The 20,518-nt window shown below is 44.6% G+C and overlaps 1 protein-coding gene across 1 annotated transcript in view; it reads right to left on the bottom strand.

Annotated features, from left to right (window-relative positions):
- Positions 1-533: 533 nt before the first annotated feature.
- Positions 534-20,518, bottom strand: part of LOC103762992 (protein Wnt-7a) — a 35,613-nt gene continuing 15,628 nt past the window's right edge. The window contains exon 3 of the mRNA XM_018084887.2: positions 534-1,451. Coding sequence (XP_017940376.1) covers positions 972-1,451 — 480 coding nt within the window. The 3' untranslated portion in view covers positions 534-971. The remainder of the gene's footprint in view (positions 1,452-20,518) is intronic.

Genomic DNA, 20,518 nt, shown 5'->3' with positions numbered 1-20,518 from the left:
AGCAGCAAACAGGAGAAAACAAACAAACAAACAAAAACCCCAAAAACAACAGTGTTTGTGTATGTACATATATATAAAGATGCCAGCTTTTGTACTTAAACATCTAGTACTGTAGAACATATCCTGCAAGTCCAACTAATAGAAATATCCTAGTTAAGAATAATATGTACAGCTCCAGTTCTTTCCTTGCTGTTCCTACAAAATTATTCCACAAAGAAAGCCAGCTATCTACTTTAATTGCAGAATAGTTCCCCAAAGGTTGGTAGAGTTCTTTTTTTAATTAAATAAATTAATATTAGTTTTATCTGAATAAATTGTTAAATATTGCTATTATTATGCCCGAGTGTCCCAAATCCCTGTGCTAAAATCTGCAGCACACACACACACGAAAAAGGCAGGTAAAGCAGTGTTTACAGAAACCTTCAACAGTTCTACTCGCTGTGGCAAGGGGGATGAAGGGGAAAGATGGGCAAGACCAGCAGAAGCTTTTCACGGGTGTAGAAGCCAAAACCTGTGTCCTCCACAGGCTCACACGGTGGGGCTCTGTCCATCCCATCCTGTGCAAAGCCCTTCTGGGGGGATTTCTCCCCTATCCCTCCCTGCTCCTTATATTTGACCATCTCTTTTCCAAACCAGGAGTCAGTTGCCACCCTCAGAGATTTCTCCCTGACTGGTGTGTCTCCACAAGGCAGTCAATGCTTCTTCCTTTAGAGGTGCAGGTTAACCGAGATGATCTTTTTCTCTCTCTTTTATGTGTCAGGTGGCTCAGGGTGGGGTTTGTTTGGTTTTCTTTCTTGGCCGACTTTATGAGTCCGAAATGTGTATCCACACAAGCGATGAAACGTGAGAAGAAACGAGGGGCCTCCGTCCACCAGCAGTTCTCCTGGGAGAGCAGGTCTGCCCTGCAGCCTCGTGTCGGTCCGTTGAGTGCATGTGCAAAGGTATCCGTGGCCAGGGCCGTGCCCACGTGCTCACTTACAGGTATAGACCTCTGTTCTCTCGCTGCACGTGTTGCACTTGACGTAGCAGCACCAGTGGAACTTGCAGTTGCACTGCCACACCCGCGAGTACTGGTGGGTGTTGTACCCCCGGCCGCAGCACATCAGGTCGCAGCCGTTGGACTGCTGGGCTGTCTTGTTGCACATCCTGCCCTGTGTGCCCACGCTGCCCGTGACAGGGTCTTCTTCACAATAGTTGGGGGATTTCTCTATGTACACCAAGTCTGTATCCATGGGTTTGCGGTAGGAAAGGGGCTTCTTGATTTTGAGGAAGGTCGGGCGCTTGTTGCGACTCGCCCGCACGGGCTCCACCTGAACGGCCTCGTTGTACTTGTCCTTCAGGATGTAGCCCAGCTCCCGGAATTTGGGCAGGGTTGTCCAGCATGTTTTAGTGGTACAGGATCCTGAGACCCCGTGGCACTTGCACTCTAACTTCATGTTTTCTTCCAGAATCTGTGTTAGAAGAACAAAGAACGATGTGTTAACAAAAGCAGGGGGATTTGATGGATATTGGATGACAAGCAGGGATGGGTTTGCTCTCCAGTAGGAGCTGCCACCAGACACAAGTCACATTCCCACCAAAGCTGTGGGTTTTGCTTGCCTGGACACACTATTGTCCCAGGTAGCAAATACTCACCAGTATCAGCCAAGTTCTGCCTGTGAAGCTCATTCCCCGTTTGCACTTTGAGTTAACCAGGGAGGATAACTTTGCCTAATTTCATAGTCCAGGTCCCAAAGGCAAGATGGGACCCTCCTTAACCACAGCTTTTCTTCGATATGACTGTACAGTGCTTCAGATTTATCTGTTCTTGCAATGCTTGGCATATGGCAGTGAAATTAGGAGCTGGCAGAAAATCACACCTTCACGTGAACTGCCACGTGCAGAATTCTTTCAGAGTGCAACAGTAGGTGCCAGAACCTGACTTTTGTAAACAGAGGTCCTGCATCTCAGTTCTTGCACCTCAAAATGACATAGGTTGGTGCAAAAGATGAACAAGCAGATACTCTATCAATGTTTGTCCTCCTGTAGGTCTCACATTAATCAACATATGGAGCAGATTATTATTTAGCAATATAGGCCTCATTTGTTCTAAATGGTGCAAATTAATGCTCCAGTTTTGAAAGCTAAGCATTATTTTGATATACCCACGGTCAAACACACATTCTGGAGGGTTTGAAGTATTTTTGCCCCCTGTCACATGGATAACAGAGCAAACAAATGTCTCAGCTACTTTGCAAGAAAACAAGTTCTGTCTTAGAGCATAAAGGGTAAGAGTAAAGGAATCGGTTTCATGTTTTGTCATCAATTCTTGTTAAAAAATGTCTACCTCTTTAATGCTGTAAAAGCATCTTAAACACCTCAACTTCATGGCTTGCTCCACCCTGTCTCATGCTCCCTTCTTTGTAGGGGTCTCTCATGGTTATGCCTGAGTTGTCACTACTTTCCTTTTGAAGATAACAAGCTTCATCTTCCACCTTCACATCCCTTGAAACTCTGTCCCTGTATCTTCTCCCTCCTGCTGTTTTACCAGCCCAGGCTTTGCCAAATGAAGCTGGAGACCAGCTTAGTCCCTGCTCTGTGTCCTGAGCCCCACAACTGACCTCATTCAGCAGCAGCATCGGGTTAATACCAGCAAACATACCTGATTCCAGCAATTAATTTCCCACTGGTCTGTACTTGAAAGAGACCATAATAATTTTGATGATGAAATTCTGCCTAACCTGGCAGAGACCAGCAGTGGAAAGCCCAGCCAGAGGGATTATCAGGGTTCAGGGAGTGGCCACATAATTTTTCCCCTGAGACAACCCAGCTGATCCTTGCAGTTCCAAACCTGGGCAGCCTGGAAGGCTGGAGGGAGGTCAGTGATATGGAAATTTGAATTAACCCTTCTTTTATAGCTGGAGAACTCACTGTGCAGACTCAAACACCAGCCTTTTTCAGCAGAAAACAGGTGAGCCTTCACTGAGGAAGTTGATTCTTCTCATACCTTTTGGTCTTGAGGCTGTTCCTGTGTCACCTGGGCACAGAAACTGCTATTGCCTGACCTTGGGATGATTTGTAGCTGCTTCTTTGCTCCCTGCTCTTCCTGTGCCCATTTTTGATGAACATGGGGATTTTAAGGTATTAAAACAACAGGTTGAGAAAGTTGGGGCTGTTCAGCCTGGAGAGAAGGCTCCAGGGAGACCTCATGGCAGCTTTCCAATACCCAAAGGGGGAGAGGAAATTTTTACAGGGGGATGTAGTGATAGGACAGAGAGGAGTGGCTTTAAACTGAAAGAGTATGTTTGGGTGGGACATTGGGAAGAAATTCTCCCCTGTGAGGGTGGGGAGGCCCTGGCACAGGTTGCCCAGAGAAGCTGTGGCTGCCCCATCCCTGGAAGTGTCCAAGGCCAAGTTAGACAGGTTTTGGAGCACCCTGGGCTAGTGGAAGGTGTCCCTGCCCATGGCAGGGGGTGGAATGAGGTGACCTTTAAGATCTCTTCCAACCCAAACCATCCTGTGATTCTGTGATTTTCTGGTTCTATGAAATCGCTCTGTTTTTACTTTAGTTTATGAGCAAATTGTCCCTACGTGTGGTCCAAAAGCAGGATTCAAAACCCTAGACAGCATGGGTCCAGTACTTTGATAGTTGGGAACTTAGTATATGCTACTGGCTTTAAATTAATTTCTCATGCAAACTATCTAATGACTGCCCTAAAACTGAGATGTGAGAAACTTTTATATTCAGATCTACATCTTAACTTGCAGTTCTGCTCAAGCTTTGGCTTTATCTTGTTATCTTGAGTTTCTCTCTCAGCCACTGCATACTTCTTTTTATTGCTCACTCATTCATAAGGTAGTGCACTTCGAAGATAGATGAGGAGATCTACGAGGAAAAGGAGTTAGAGCACAGAAACCGGAAAAATAACATAAATTCTTTTAGCCTCATTTGTACCTTTTTAAAAGCTTTTGTTTCTTTTTCTTTTTTTTTTAATTTGAAACTAGCCAGGATACATTTCTCAGCCCTAATTCAATCACTGTTCTTGTAGAATTGCCTGGCCTTATATCCTGGTACGGTGTTCAAACTTGCAACAAAATATTTCTAACTCGCCTGCCATGGGGATCCGCCAAACTGACTTGAAACATTAATACAGAATACATCATGTGTCATCTATCCAGGCAGGTTTTTTTTTTTTTTCCTCAAGTGTAGTTAAGTAGCCTAAATTGCCTTTCGGTTTATTTCATTCCCATCCATCCTCAGCCGGCAGCCTCGGCGGGATCGAGCAGCGCCGCGGAAAGAGCTGAGCCAGCGCTCGTCTCACGTGCTGCTCCCTGCTCCGGGACACGGTGCCAAACACAACCAGCCGCTGCTTTCCAGGGCTCGGCGAGGCTGGGCACGGCCAGTCTGGAGGAAAAGATCCGCTTTTGTCTGGACGGGAGGAGTTTGTGCAGCGCCTGTTGAGCCCAAGTGCCAGGGGTCCTTCCCAGGGGACCAGAAATGCTCGGAGGGGGGTGGGAAGGGGCAGAGGGACGAGAAGGAGTTTTGGCTTTTAACTCCGTGCTACATTTATTGTTCAGTTTTTCGTTTATGATTTTCATATTTTCCTGAAATTTACTGGCTGCCCCTCCCTTTCTCTCTGCACTTGTGGGAGATGCACTTCCAACATGCTGTGCCAAAATCTCTCCAACACACCTGCCCCATTTAGGTCCCCTGCACTCTGCAATTGAGCTTTCCCTTCCAGATTTGCCTCCTACCTTTGGCTCACAACCCCTTTTGTTGGTTCTGTTCTTGCACACATACCCTCCTCACTGGTGCTGCCTTTCAATACCATGGTTTGCAAATTCAGCCAGAGATGAACTGACTCTCCAGCCTTCAGAAAACAGGCTACATGGAACTTGAACTGTCTGTCCTCAGCAAAAGCAAAGGCCTGCAATGGATAGTTGTGTTGTACTGTGATATCAGGCGCTTGGACTATTTGTTTTGCAATAAAATATGTGGATGGTGGTATTTTCATACTGTTCCATTATTCCAGTATCCTCTGATAAATCGATGCCTTTACAAATTCAGGAAGAGAGTTGCAAAGAAAAAGGAGAAAATACAATAGGGGATTCTTTGGGTAGGGCCAGCAAGCCTTGGTCTATCCCTTGGTTTCTGTGAGCCAAAAGCAGTGCCCTACCCCTTAAAAACTTGGTCTGTGCTAAAAACAGAAAGTGTTCTTTACCTTTCAAGATCAGGATTGGTTTCTTTGAAGGAATTATCCAGCAGCTCATACTTTTTACGTTAGATTAAAACTTTATATACATTACAGACTGACTTTTCCTAAAATGTAAGAGCCTGAAGGGCACAAAATTTAAATCCTAGATCCTCTGTTTCTTACCAAATGACCATATCCAGCTCCATCAGTAAATCTGTATGCACCAGTGAATGCTCTGAACTGGATTAAATGTGAACAAAGAGCTGGAGTTCTTTTAGCTTTGTCCACTTTTTCTTTGAGCTCCTACAGTAAACTGTCAGTACTTGTTTCTCTCTCTCCCCCCCTTGCCATTAGCCTCTGGGAAATAGTTTGTGTGAAGAGAACTCGCTGGCTCTCTCTCCTGATGTTATCTTCAGATGCAGTACCTTTGGGCACTGCCATTAGGAGCTTAACGTGTTTTTTCTTCACCTTCAGTTTTGCAGGGAATGTGCAGGGTTGGTCATGTGAGGGTGGCAAACTGAGGCTCTGGAAAATGCTGCATCCCAGGAGCTGCATGGGCTGGGTCCAGCACGGTGGTCCTGCCCTGGGCAGGGTGCTGGGCCCGTGGCTGGGCTGGCTCAGTGACACCAGCAGGAATTGCTGCCTGGTGTGACCTGGGGCTGGAGTGGCTTTGGCTCACAAGGGAATTGCTGAAGGAATTGTGTCCTCTGGGTGGTGGGAAAGGAGCTGAGGGAGCTCAGGGGGCAGGGACTGAGCTCTGCTCTGAGGGGACAAGGGACAGCACCCAGGGAGTGGCTGGAGCTGTGTCAGGGCAGGCTCAGGTTGGATCTCAGCAAAAGGTTCTTCCCCCAGAGGCTGGTTGGGCACTGCCCAGGCTCCCCAGGGCAGTGGGCACAGCCCCAAGGCTGCCAGAGCTCCAGGAGGGTTTGGCTGATCCTCTGGGGCACAGGGGGTGACTCTTGGGGATGGGCCTGTGCAGGGCCAGGGGTTGGACTGGATGATCCTTGTGGGTCCCTTCCAACCCAGCGTATTCTGGGATTCTGTGTCCCTCCTGCAGTGGGTTTTCCCAGCTCAGTGTTTCTGTTCCCTGAGTTACTCAGGTGTATGTCCTGCCCTGGCTTTCCAGCATCCAAAGTCAGCTGCCTTTCCAAATCCATCTGCCAGTCCAGCCTGGGCCCCTCATGGCCAGTGGGGTCAGGTTTTGCACGGCCCTGGGTTTGGTCACCAGGACTCCACAGCCCTCTCTGCCAAAGCTGCCCTGAAGGACATACACTGTCAAACACAGGGACCATCACACCTCCAGAGCCTTCTCCTTCACCAACAGGATTCCCATGGAAACAAAATCAATACCAGAGTGCCTGAGGCCAGGGACCCTTTGCTGCTTCATCCCAAATAACTCAGGCTGCAGTCTACATGTGAGGGTGTAATTAGTGAGACAACAGACACTGACTCCTGTCCCACCAAGGCCATGATCTTGCCTAATTTTTCTGACATCAGATCACTTGGGTCAGGAAATACCTGTCTCCTACAAGTGCCTGCACACACAACTTCACTACAGATCAAAGAAAACACAACTATTGGCAAGACAAGACTGACATTTTCACTCCAGAGAAGAACATGGCAGGGCTTGGAGAGAGGTCACATCATTTCTGGGGGTTGGGGAGGGCAATGGTCAGATGCAAACCTACCCCTTTCAGCAGGTGGAAGATGAAGATTTGTGATTTGTATTACTAACAGAGGCAATTGTAGATCATTAAATAAGACAAAGCTCCTCAGACTTCAGGAATGATGTTGACATACATTTTTTTCTTCTTTTGAAAAGGATTCATTGAATAAAAAGAGTGTTTTAAGCTGATACAATAAAGCCATGTCTTATTTGGTCTTTCAACAAAATAACTTACTTGAGAACCAAATAACATGTAAAGCAACTGGCAGTGGGGTCTAGAGTGAAACTTATGCACTGAAAAGGGCAGGGGATGGATATGAAACTCTGATTTCACAAGCAGGAAAAGGACTATGTCGCATTAAAATGACTAGGAAATGTCTCTGCCACTTGTTTTATCCAAGTGTGAGAGTAATCTCCAAAGGATGCTACTGTTTAAGTAACTTGTAGGACTGTTCTAACACCAGAACTCTGAAATTTGAGGACAGTACAAGTAATACTTGATGCTTTTTTGGCAGGGAAAAAAGAGCATGAGAGAGCATTAAAAAAAGCAACACAGAGAAAAATCCAATGAAATCTTTAAGAAATGTGAGAAAGAGTATAAAAAAAAAAAAAAGCACCCAAATGCAAGTTTAAAATTAGGAAAGGCATATTCGGATAGAAAAGATGAAAAATATTCACAGAGCTCTTGCAAATGTGTTCTGTAGAAACACATTTTGCATTGATATCCTGTGGCAAACTGAGTGGGGATGAGTTTGGAACCAACTGTGTCCCACATCGAGTGACTCATTCCAGACAGTCTTTGAAATCTCAGTCGAACATATTATGAAGATCTTATTAAGTACAGCCAAAAGATTTTTTTTTCTCTTGTTTTTGATAAGTAAATCTGTGCAAAAGAATAAGATCTAAAGTCAGTATCAAACAAATTTGCTACTGAACCCCGTGAGCTGAGGCTGTCCCAGAGTTACTGCTACCCCAGGCAGGCTGAGCCATTTTTCCCATTACCATAATTTTTGTGTTTTAAATAAAAAATGCCTGGGAAATCACCAGAGCATGTGACCTACATCAATCAGATCACCTTTGCACTTTTCTTGGAAGAAGTGTCTGAAGAAAATCAGGCAATGTGCAGGTCTGAGGACTAATTATGAAGACATGCTGATGAATGACACGCTGCTCCAAACCCTACAGATGGGTGGGATCTCCCACCACCACCCACCCTCACTAAGGGATATCCTATTTTAAAGAGCAGAAACACTTTTTCCAGATTCAAAGCCATGATACCCTTAAAAAGGAAGACTTCAGAACTTTGACACTCTCCCAAGTTTAACCTTTTGTGTACTATTTCTGACCTTTCTCTTTCTGATCTTTCTCCTTCCACCATAAAGCAGGAGGTTCCTTTCACTTCTTATATGCCCTTTATAGAGTTTCAAATTTACTTTTATACTTTCTGCCTGGAATATTAGTTGCCCTTTACTTCATCTTCATAAAAAATCGATCATATGCAGCAATTATTTTCAAAATGCAGCTTCTATTTCCACAATAATTCAAACAGATAAAGAAAAAATATTAATTAGACTTTCTCATGTGCTGCTGGCAGCACAGAATGAGATGTTCTCCTCTTTCCCTGGGTAAGTTTTGTTGCTTGAGTCAGAGGACAGAGGACCTGCTACCCTTCATTCACTGACTATCACTGTGCAGAATAGCAAATGAACACAGAATTCTGAGAGCAAGGCCAGTAAAACCTGAGAGGAATGCAACAAAAACTATTTTCTCCTGCATATTTTTCTTATATTTCTGATAACCTTCACGACTTGCTGTGTACTAAATCAATTTATCACCACTTCTGGGTCCAAAAAGCAGAAGAGCAGTAGAAAATGAATTTCATGGAATGCTTTTATAACTGTTATTCTTGAAGAACAGCTGAACTTAGGACAAAAAGGACATAACTGGTTTTAGAGAGAGATTTACTGATGCTGCTCTTCTCAAACCACGAGCCCTTGCCTTTTTTCAAACTGTATGAACTGTTATGTGAAATAACTCAAGGTGTTAGAATCTCTCAGAATCACAGAATCACAAGATCACTGAGGTTGGAAAAGCCCTCCAAGATCAGAGTCCCCCCTGTGCCTGATGCCCACCTTGTCCCCCAGCCCAGAGCCCTCAATGCCACAGCCAGACCTTCCTTGGACACCTCCAGGGGTGGGGACTCCACCACCTCTCTGGGCTGCTCCTTCCAACCCCTGACCACTTTTTCCAGGAAGAAATTCTTCCTGAGAATTCTTCCTCAGCTTTCTCTCACTGAGGGGTCCTTCTAGAACACCTTAAATGCCACCACAGCTGTCCTTGGGATAAACATCTGCCCAAACGCTCTTGCCAAAGTGCCTGTGGAAGTGGATTTCATGGAAGTGGCTCAGAGTCTGTATCTCACTTGCTTAGTGCTCAATATTTCTCTCTGGCAGCTCTGCAAATCTAATCAGGTTCTTAAGTTTTTATTTATCTTCATCAGGATACTGCTTGCAGAGATAGTGGGCATGATGTGGCAACACCTGATTAAGCTCAGTAAAACCTGACAGGGCTTTGAGAGGAAAGATGCCCTCAGAACTCCACAGTGCCCTGCTGGGTCAGACAGTCTCCCCCTGCAGAGGGCCAGGTGTTCTCTTCTCCCTCACCCTCTCCCTTTTCCATCATATCTGATAACAGCTGCAGGACCTGGGGATTCCTTGCCTCCTCTCGTGTCTCCTGAGTGCATTCCAGTTTTCCCCAGACAGAAAGTACCTGCACTCTGTCTTTGCATCATAATGCAAATCAAACCCATCCATTCAGGAGCTGCAACCACGAGCCCCAGGTTGAGTTTCGGGTACTCTTAAGGGATTTGGCGGATGACAAAGTTTTCTGTGTCATGTTCAGTGCAAAACCTTCTTACCCAACCCTTCCTCCTGTTCGCAGGAAGTCCTGTAGGAAAAGTTTTTCTCAACTACAAATTTCCAAACTACTGCTGAGATTGACTCTGGGGGAGGGTCCTGTGCAGGGTTAAGAGTTGGACTCGATGATCCTTGTGGGTCTCTCCCAACTGAGCATTTTCTGTGATTCTGTGTAAGTTTTATATCAGGAAATAGTCTAAAAGTACCATGTTCCCACTATCTGTTGCAAGTAGCTGTGAAATGGGGGTTCCTGATGTGGGACTTTGTGTTTTCTCAGTTGCTGATGACAAAAGCTCAGTACTAAGGGTTGGCTTGACAGATTATTTATAATCACAGTTATTATATGCTGTGATGGCTTCTTGGTACAGCTGCCTCCAACACTGGTCTGACTTGCCTTTGGGTTTTGTGGATCTTTCTATTTAAAAGCAAGGCAAATATTTTAACAGAACAAAAATGGAAATAATTTGAAAACATAACTGTCAATGGGTTTGATAAACTACTTATATTTAAAAAATAACTCTTGTGAGACCCATTATCACCTAGATTAGACTGCATCGATGCAGTGCCAAGTAAGTGTCATCATGTAGGAAGTTTAAAGATCAGTCATAAAAAGGAACTTGGAAAAAATAGTTCTGAAAAAAAATCTGGTTTCTTTTAATGTGCTTTCTAGAACAAGAACAAGCAGCAGTCACAAGCATTGAGGCCATGTTGCTGAGAACACAGCTGTGCTGGGCAGGGCACGTCTCCAGGATGAAGGACCAACCACCCCCTCCCTAAGATCCTGCTTTATGGTGAACTTGCCACCGGCTGCTGCAAGAGAGGAGCCCCAAAGAGGAGATACAAGGACTGCCTGAAACAACATCTCAGCTTGGCCATATTGACCACCATAACTGGTCTACTCTGGCCTCCAATCAGGAGGCCTGGAGACACCCCATCTATAACGCTGCTGATGCCTTTGAGAACGCAGCAGGATCACCCTGGAGGAGAAAAGACAGCACAGAAAGAACTGTGTGCTGCAGAATTTACCACTTAAGGAGTCTTTCTGCTGTGCCTTTTGCAATCAGATGTGTCTGTCTCACACTGGCCTCTTTAGCCACCAGCGTGTTTGTAACAAACGTGGGCAGAGCCCTCCCCAAATCTTTGTTCACGAAGCCCAGCCATGAGATTAGAATACAGCTGAATTGTCTTAAAGGCATTCAACACTTTGTTTTATATTCTACATTTAAGTGAAAGTGTGATTTCCTAGCCCCTTACTGAAATGGGATTGTGAGATTAAGGGAAAATTTATCTTGGATAGTTATTTGCTGCTGTCCAAGCAAAACTGACACCATGAACATGATGGATTTTAGCTTGTGAAATACTGAATAGTCTTGTTGTCTGGCCTACCTGGGCACTTTGTAGGATGAAGCTAAAATAGACTGGGGAGGGGGATGGTGTTACAGAATCACAGATAGAGTTGTTGGTTATGTTATCTGTTTTACCTTCCTATCACTACATAAGTTTTCCACAGTACGTATCTCCCTTTCCAAAAAGATACTGGATAGAATGTTCATGCCAGAAGTAAATAAAAGATGATGATTGAAGAGGTTTGGAAATGAAGAAACAACGTGGTGTTCACTGACACTAAGACAGCTTAGAAAGAAAATGAAACAGCAATCTTTCTGGCTTTGGACATGTTACCCACTTACCATTTCTTCTTAGACCACATCTACCTTCTTTACATTCTGGTACCCAACTAAAAATCACTCTAAAATACTGATCCTTCAAATCAGAACTCTCTAAAATAGTGACCTTTTTGCCATGTATTAAAAACCTGATGAATGTCCATTGTTAAAAACACCATTTTCCCAAATCCCTGCTCCAGTCTCCGAGCCCATTCCTGCAGTCAATGTATGGATCAGAGGAATTAAGTCAATGAAATCTTGACTGAGCAATGTGTGCTGACCTTGACCTCTCCAAAATCAATAGAATTTTTCCAGCATCCTGTGTCCAGTGTGTCTGGTTTTAGTTTTGATCTTGGGACAGATCTTCATCCATTCTCTGGGCTTCTAAATGTCAATGCATGAAGATGTCATTAAGAGAGTAATTGTGCTTGTATTTTATATTTTAGCATGACATTTCTGAGGAAACTGGGAGCGCTCCCAGAAAAGAGGAACCAAACTAAACTACCCTCCCCAGTTTGGGAACACAATGAGTCAAAATCTTGGGGTTATTCAGGATGTCATTGCTGCCCCTCACTTTGGGCTTTGTCATGGAGCCTGAGTCACTCTGCACATAAAAGAGATGCAGGGAAAACAAGAAGTGACACAACTGGAACTCATCCTCATCACAGCCAATGTACACAAAGAGGAATGGCACAGGCCTGACTCACTCCCACTAAATTCACCTTCCATGTAACTCTCTCCACTGGTAGGGAAGCACCCAAATTAAGTGATGCTGGCATTTTGTAGGAGCCACCAGGCAGAGCATTTGGAGAAGTGCTTAAGCTGTCAAGGGAAGAGTTTCCAAAGAGTGATAGAAACCAAAAGAACAGCCTCACTTGTTCCAGACAACTAATCAGAAAACACTTCTTGTGCTGAACTAATAAAGCCAGGTACTGGCAGGAGTTTGAGCTGCAAAATAATATCACTTCATGTTACTTCCAAACATTTCCAACTAATAGCCACACACAGTTAACTACAGGTTCATTCATCTGCATACCAAACCATGAGAGTTAACCCTTAGGTACTCAGCAGATAGTACTGTGGAAGGCATATTTCTCATGCTGAAAAATGTCCATAAATTTTAGTTCTCCAAGCCAGTAGTTTCAGTAAACAAAGGATGTTTTTCATTTCTATCAAGCTTTTCAGATGACTTCTAAGTAATTCTATATCAATTTTCCAGTATTGCCTTTATAAAAACACAATATTTCTTAGCTTAACATCTTCCTTAACTCCTTTCATCTAGAAAGAAGCAGGAGGTATGTTCATGTTTGATTCCCAGAGAGACACAGTCAAGTTTCAGTCCTAGCACCCTGTTCACAACTAAGTAAACGACACTAAGATATTCCCATTGCCTGCTTTGCTTCCCTGCCATTTATCCAGCTGGGAAGAGCACCTGAGCCACTTCTATTCCCTTCAGTCACACTATTTTGCAGAGATAACATGACCTAGGCTGTGGATCCAAGCCCATTGCCAAGGATGGCTGTACCCTGGGTGGGATATCACCAGGCTGGCACATCAAGCAACAGCTGCTCAGGGAAGTGAGAGATATTCTTGTCATTTTAAGAGAAATTTCCCATCACTCCTGCAGCTAATCAGCAGGCAATTATGTTAGTTATCATAAGGCAGAAACGGATCACAGTGACACTGTGAATTGGGAACAGATTTCCACACACTTTGTGCTTACAATTCAAAATATTCACATTATCATAAAGTAACATGATTTTAGTGTTCATTGTAATGTGAGAATAAATATTCCACAAAGATGACATTCAAGTTCAGCTTAATACCTAAGTGTTTTCCCCCTCCTTTTGCAGCTGGGACAATAGATCCACACTTCCATGTTTTCAAACAGCTTCCACTTATCAGAGATAAGATCCTACCAGCAGAGCCCATCTCTGCAGCCTCACAGCTGCCAAGATCAACACACCCGGATCCAGGCCAAGAATTTTAACAAGGATCTCCTGGCCTGTTGTCAATGAAAATTTCCTCCTATGCAGAAGAAGGTGGAATTTCCTAAATTTATGTATAATGCCCCATTCAGTCTAAGCACAGGTTGCCCAGAGAAGCTGTGGCTGCCCCATCCCTGGAAGTGTCCAAGGCCAGGTTGGATGGGACTTGCAGCAACCTGGGCTAGTGGAAGGTGTCCCTGCCTATGGCAGGGGGTGGCACTGGATGAGCTTTAAGATCCTTTCCAACCCAGACTGTCCTGTGATTCTATGATTTTAAGCAATAGTTGAAGCTCTTGTCTTACAAAGCAATCCCACACTAACAGGAATTCCCTTTGGAGGTTTGCTGTATTGATCCATGTGATTCCCCTGGTCAGCTCACCCTCCACACCACACAGAGCTGCTGCTTTTTGTTAACAGATCTACCTGTTTCCTACTTATATACGAGTTCAGCAGCAGCATCCAGCAATGCCATCAATAATTCCTCTTTATAAGCCATGCATAAGTGAGTCTTCATATCAAGATTGATTTTTTTAACAAAAGGTTAACCAGCTGCTCTTGGTCTTCAGTTCAGAAGGTGCAACATAGCTAAACACCAATTTGACTAGTACCTAAAGCCATCAGCAAAAAAACCATGCATGTCTGTACTACATGTTTAATGTATTGATCTGACATTAATTTTATAAATCTCTCTTTAAGGGGAACCTTAATAAAACATAACTGTTAAACAGAATTAAAAAAAAAAAAAACATGTATCCCTTCTAATCATGTTTTCCTTCTATAATTTTCTAGAAAATATTTTAAGGCTTTGATTACACCTTTTAGTCTATATTTGCTCTAAGTGTAGCAAGGCAGACTTCTCAGGTTGATTCCTTTGGAAAACAAAGCCTAAGCACTCCCTTGGTGTCCAGCTCCTTCTGCCTTCTCACAGCCCATCAGTAACAGCTGCACCTTTACAGACATTTCAGCCAAATATGACAAAGACATTGTGAAGAAACTTCGGTGAAGTCTTAATCCAAGTCATTTGGACACATATTCTTGACTCCTTATTGAACTTCTTTATTTACCCACTATTGTGCCCTCTCAATAGTTAATTGTTTTATAACTGCAGGATTTATATACCCAAAGATAACAGCCTGTGCTGTGACTCAATTAAAGTCTCCTGTGGGAATAGCTCTGCCAGAGAATACATGGTTGTACTGCTAACTGTGTGTGGTCTCATATTTGGTGTAAGATCTGGAGTGCTTTAGGCAAGGCTGGTTTCCTTAGTGCAGGCCACCAGAACCTATGGCTGGAGCACCAGCAACAGCTGTTGGCTTAGGTCTTGTTTAGAATCCATCCACACTGACACATTCCTGCTGTTTGTCCCAGAGGACATCCCTTGGGTGCAGCTCACTTTTAAGTACCAGAAGGCTCAGGGTGATTTCAATAACCAGTTCTGATGCAAATTAATACTAGTAGTGCCTTCTGGCACTAATTGGGCATGCAGACCAAGCATCCCCTCTGCAACCCCCTGAAACCTTTATATCCTTTAACAGATCCACTCTGCCTGCTTCCAGTACCAACAGGCCTTGCCTGTGTCCTTGGACTGAAAGGTTGTTCTTCATTTAATTGATTTTTTAATTGTTTACTTCAAAATACCTGGAAACTCTTTCCATTAAAGCCAAAGTCTGTTCCATTTGTACAGCACATGCCAGCAATTATTGCTGTTGGTGGGCCTTTGAGGCTTCGTGACTTCAGAGTTTTCTGCCACCACAAGTTTGAACCAAACCTTGGTTTAAACTTTCAACTTTACCAAAACCTCTGTCATGCTCCAGATATCTCTGATAACCCAGGTAACTGAGTTCATGTCACTGACTCATCATTGCAAAGCTCTTGGGAATGTTCCTGGGGATACTTTCAGCTCAGACTCGAGAGGTTTGGGTTGGAACTGCAGAAGATTCCAGTTTCTATCCCTGTTGACACAGGATTGAGGCCCACAAACCCAGAAGTAGGTGCTGAATGGGTTTACTTTGTCAGAGGTGTAATGAATGAGACTGCAGCATAATTCAGTGTAAACTTAAGGTATAAACATTGCCTGTTTCTGTATTAAAGATGTTCTTAATGACCACCCTGGCCTAACCATTAGTTTCCTGCCAGGTTGGCCAATACCAGTCTTCTATCGAGTGTCTACTTCTATGCAAGGAAATCAGTCTTAGGTTTGGAAACCTAAATTTGAAGGGTGACAAATGTCATCTGGAAGAAGCAGAACAGTGCTCATCAGCTATTTCTGAAAATTTTTCAACAACTTAGGTCTAAATTTAGGTATGAAGCGCAAAAATCTTGGATTCTCTTTAAATTTCTCAACAAAACATCAAAAAGCACAGGTTAATGGAAATGTCACAAGGCAAGACAGCCAAGATCATAGGTCAGAGTTAAGGGCAACAGGTGCTATGGTTTTTTTTTTTTCAGAACTTTTCATGGAGTGACAGAATGGTTTGGGTTGGAAGAGATCTTAAAGACCTAGTTCCAACCCCCCTTTTTTCTGCTGCATGATCAACCTAAGTTCTACAATACCCAAACACAGCAGGCACCTGCTTTGGGGTGACTGTGCTCTGTGACAGCTGCACTAGTTTCAAATCAGTAATGTTTGTTCCAGCTTTTGTTCTGCAACAGGAGAGACACCAAAGGCTCCACCAGGGCTCCAAAGGTGCTGAAAACACTGGGAGAACTGAATAATCTCTACAGCACCCGTTTGTGTCTAGTTGATGTTCTCCTCTGAGCACTGAATGACAAGTGTGTGCCCCATGGGAAATGTCCAGAGAGAAAGGCCAAATTAAATCAGAACTTGTCCAGAAATGTGTGACCCAGCCAGTGGCTTTGCCAAGCTAATTAATCATCAGAGCAAGCATCTGATTATTTCAGTTACAAAAGGTGCATGATATTAAATTTGGAATTTGAGATCTTTGTTATTTATTAACAGAGCCTGGCCCTCAGTCTCAGCTATCTTTGTCAGCAGCATGACAGACTGTCAGCTCCAGGAATCATATCATGAAATGCATGTTTTGCTCATCATGCCAGAATCCTCTAAAACTGTGGCTGCAGGTAAGTGATAGCATTTATCATCCCTAATCTGCAGCGTAAATCAGGAATTCAGTTTTCAACCACATGACATATAGGAGGGAGTTGAAAGCCAAAATACAAGTAGGACCATGTATCACCATTTCTGATTAGCTGAAAGTGGTGGACAAGTGGAATGAAAATTCATTCTTGTGGATTACAGTTCTTGTGCAGTCCAATTCCCCCTCATAATTTAGACTAACATTAATGTTCCCTTTATCTTTACCCTGGGCTTTTGAGAAGATGCAGAGCTTGTCTGTCAAGCTTAGACTTGTTTCAAGACTGTTATCTAAAAAATAGGAAAGCCATAAAATACTTCTTTGATCCTTCAAAATACAAACAAAATGCTGGAAGAGTGCATGGGATGTGTATTTTTTTTCCACATCTCAGAAATTGCCCAGCAGGGCTTTGTTGTGCTGTGCAAACACTTAGCTGGGTGGGACTTTGGGAAGCACTGAGCTGTGTCCTGTGGTCCCACCAACTTCAGTGGGAGCTTTCCCACTCAGTGAACTGGATTTACTCCAAATTCAGTGCTTGGCCTTTCTGGGAATCCTGCTGCCCCCCAGGAAACATGTGGTGATGAAGCTGCCAGGAAGGACTTTCTTGCATCTAAAGCTCCTTTTCTAATTGCACTGAACACAAGCTGTGGTGCCAGGCCTGGAGGCTGGAGGGTTGGAGAGTAGGAGGGACTCAACAGGACTGGGTTTACCTTGGATAACGTGCCATAACTAACTGAATCCAGGTTTTTGGTGGACACTCCTCTTTGCCTGTACCTTACAGCCACATCAGTGACATCTGCCAGAAGTTTTACATAGTCTGTCTGGTCACAGTGAGGCACCAGCCCTGTGTATAAACCTTCTCCTAAACCTTCTCCATCTGCCTGGTTTTAATCTAGGCAAAATATTGTAGCAGGACAGCTGCTAGGACACTCTCCATAGGCATATCTGCTGCACCTCACATCAGATTTTCTATGTGTTACGTGACATTTTAGCCGTGGAACCACATTTTTTATTTATTAAGACAACCACTGCTTTGTGGGTGCAGGTGCTGTGTGTTGCTTTGGCTGAAGGTGGTTTGCACAGTGGTGTAGGGGTTGTCTCCATGTCAGGAGACATGTCAGCCTCCTCTGTCCGAGGGGTGAGAGCTGCAGCTGAATCTGGCACAATTCTTACTGCCACTATCAACAAGGGGCATCTCCCTGCCCACAGGCTGAGCTCCCCATCTTCCTACAGGAATGGACACACAGGAGGCCTTTTCCTGGTCCCTTATCAGCCAGGCAAGGAGCTTGGGAAAGGACTTGGCCAGTTCTGTGTTGCAGGAGCAGCAAGGGCCAAGCGTTGTGCTCGTTGCTCTCACACACTCAACACATCTGCTGGTGATGGAGGTCCAAGGGAGGGAGTAGCAAGGGGAGCTGGGTGTAAATGAACAAGCTCTTGAGCAAGTGGGCATCACAACCAGTCCTGTGTATGTTAACCACCTCAGGATCACTCACAGGAACTTGTGGAAAGTTATTCCTGATAAAAGCTTTCCAACTTCAAGCCACTAAATCAGGGATGTACCACGGTTGAGATCATTTCACAAGGGGTTGTATGTGCCAGTAAAGAGGGCAGCCATTCAGCAGCTGTGTATTTTAGGAGCATACCTAACAATAAGAACTTGAAGCTTCTGAATAGAAAAATCAGGAATATTTTTGTGTCCACGCAAAGAAAAAAAAAAACCAAAAAGAAAGAAAAGCCACTGGAAAATGTGAAGTGCAATTGCAAGGGCACTGCTCAGCCCTGAACTCCAAGGAACTGTGCTGCTGACACTATAATATCACTTGATTGCTGGTGCCAGGAAGAACAGGGCAGCCTCTCCCAGTTCTGTTCAGCTCGAAGCTGCTCTCTGAGACTCTCTGGAGTCGATGGTAATTTTGAGCAGCTCCAGACACAGACGAGCTTTATCCTGGTGTGCCTGTGCCATCAGAGACATTCCTTCTGACAGAGCCAGCTGAGCACAGCACTGCATGGTCTGGGTGGGGGTCACAGCTGGGCTGTGGGCAGAGCCTGCTCAGGGCCAGCTCACAGCAGGTCCATCTAGGTGGGAAGGACTCCTTTGGCTGCACTGTGGGCCCCGTGTCCTCCTGGCACACCATCTGTACCCGTTAGCACTGTGCCTGCCAAGCAGTGTGGATCAGTGGATCAGTATCCCTGATCTTCTTTTGGAAGCAGGAGCTGCTGGAATGCTGGGGTCCCTCTGGAAGACTGGTCTTCCTCAGGCAGGGCTGTCCCAGTGAGGCTGCAAACCTACAAGCTGCTCTCCCCCTCCAGTGCAGGTCTCTGGACCAGGGACAGCAGCCAGGGAATGGCTGGAGCTGTGTCAGGGCAGGCTCAGGTTGGATCTCAGCAAAAGGTTCTTCCCCCAGAGGCTGGTTGGGCACTGCCCAGGCTCCCCAGGGCAGTGGGCACAGCCCCAAGGCTGCCAGAGCTCCAGGAGGGTTTGGCTGATCCTCTGGGGCACAGGGGGTGACTCCTGGGGATGGGCCTGTGCAGGACCAGGGGTTGGACTGGATGATCCTTGTGGGTCCCTTCCAACTCAGCATATCCTGGGATTCTGTGTGATTCTGTGAACAGTTCTGTGTTTTTATGAGCTTTAGGATTTAGTTCAGGCAGAACTATTAAATCTCCAGAATTTCAGGCCTGTATTCAGAATTATAAATGTTAAATTGTTTAGCAGCCTCTTACTAACCTTGTCTCTTTTCTAACATGATGCTCCCAACCTTTCAAATGGTTCATCTGCAAGACCTTGTGTTCTGTGCTGCTTCTGGCAGCCAGGCTAACAGGCTGGTTAAAGAGAAAGGTCTGGAATGAGGCAGAAATAGCTGTCAGCTCTAGGGATAGTTAATTCTTGCAGTGGTGACTGCACACTATGCAAGAAGAGGAAGATATTCAGGGAAGTTTCATGGCAGCAATGTCCTCCTGAGGTCAGAGATGCAGCAAGTGCAGAGTGTCATAAGTGTGGGCTTTACAGGATAGCTTGGGAGAACTCCTGACCTCGGTGCCTTCCAAAAGCCAAGTGCCACTTCAGCGTTATTACAGTTTTCCCTAAAGGTTAAAATACTAAACACTCCAGTCTATTATGATCACTGCGTGATCCATTTCAGAAACACCTCCTGGGTTCTCAGAGCTTTGTTTGGTATTTGCAGCAACTCTGTTGGGCACGTCCTGCACATCCCCTGGGAGCCTTAGAGCTGAAGGGGAAAACTGAAACACTCCTGATTCAGAGGATGAAGAGAGATTGCAAAGTTAGTGCACCTACATCTGCCTCCAAAGAGGAACACTGAATAAAAATCCACCTTGATGTGCTCTTGAATTGCAAAAGCCTTCTAATGCAGCCTGTGCCCATGATTTATAACAATGACTCATAATATTGCATTATACTTAATATGATGTAACGCTGATGCAAGATGCCATTCGTGGAATTTCAATGTCACAGGAAAAGAGAGGAGAGAGCAGTGTGGTCATGTACCTTGCCATGCTGTCAAAATGAAAATGTACAGCCAAAATATGTAGAACCTTTCAATATCTACTTTGCTATTTTTTAGCAGGATAACTTGGAGAATAACATTTTTATTTCCTGGAGCATAAATATCTCTCAGACATACGTTATTGTGTTACTTACAGTAATTTAATTAACTTTGTACTTGAGAAGACAAATTTGCTAACAGACAATTCAGTCTTGCAATTATAACCCCTCACATGGAAGTTTGCAGGGCAAACCAGGATTATGCCTTTAAATTAATTGAAGCTTTATCTCTCTTTTCTGACCCAGCTGTTATGAATTCTCCTCCTGTTCTCCCTGTACTCTTGCTTCTTCCTGCAGTGAATCAGCATTTCAGGAAATACTAATTCAAAGAGGAAAGACACCCTAAACTCTGTTTCTGAAGGTCAGAAATAGCTGCTCTCCAATAGGTTTGACAAATGAGGTGAGGCTTCTCAGGCTGCTCGGGGGCAGTTTCATAGGGTGGATGCGACCC

This window comes from Manacus vitellinus, unplaced genomic scaffold (assembly GCF_001715985.3).
Source record: "Manacus vitellinus isolate BGI_N305 unplaced genomic scaffold, ASM171598v3 scaffold_77_pilon, whole genome shotgun sequence".
Lineage (NCBI taxonomy): Eukaryota > Metazoa > Chordata > Aves > Passeriformes > Pipridae > Manacus > Manacus vitellinus.
This window is presented reverse-complemented; position numbering and strand designations above follow the sequence as displayed.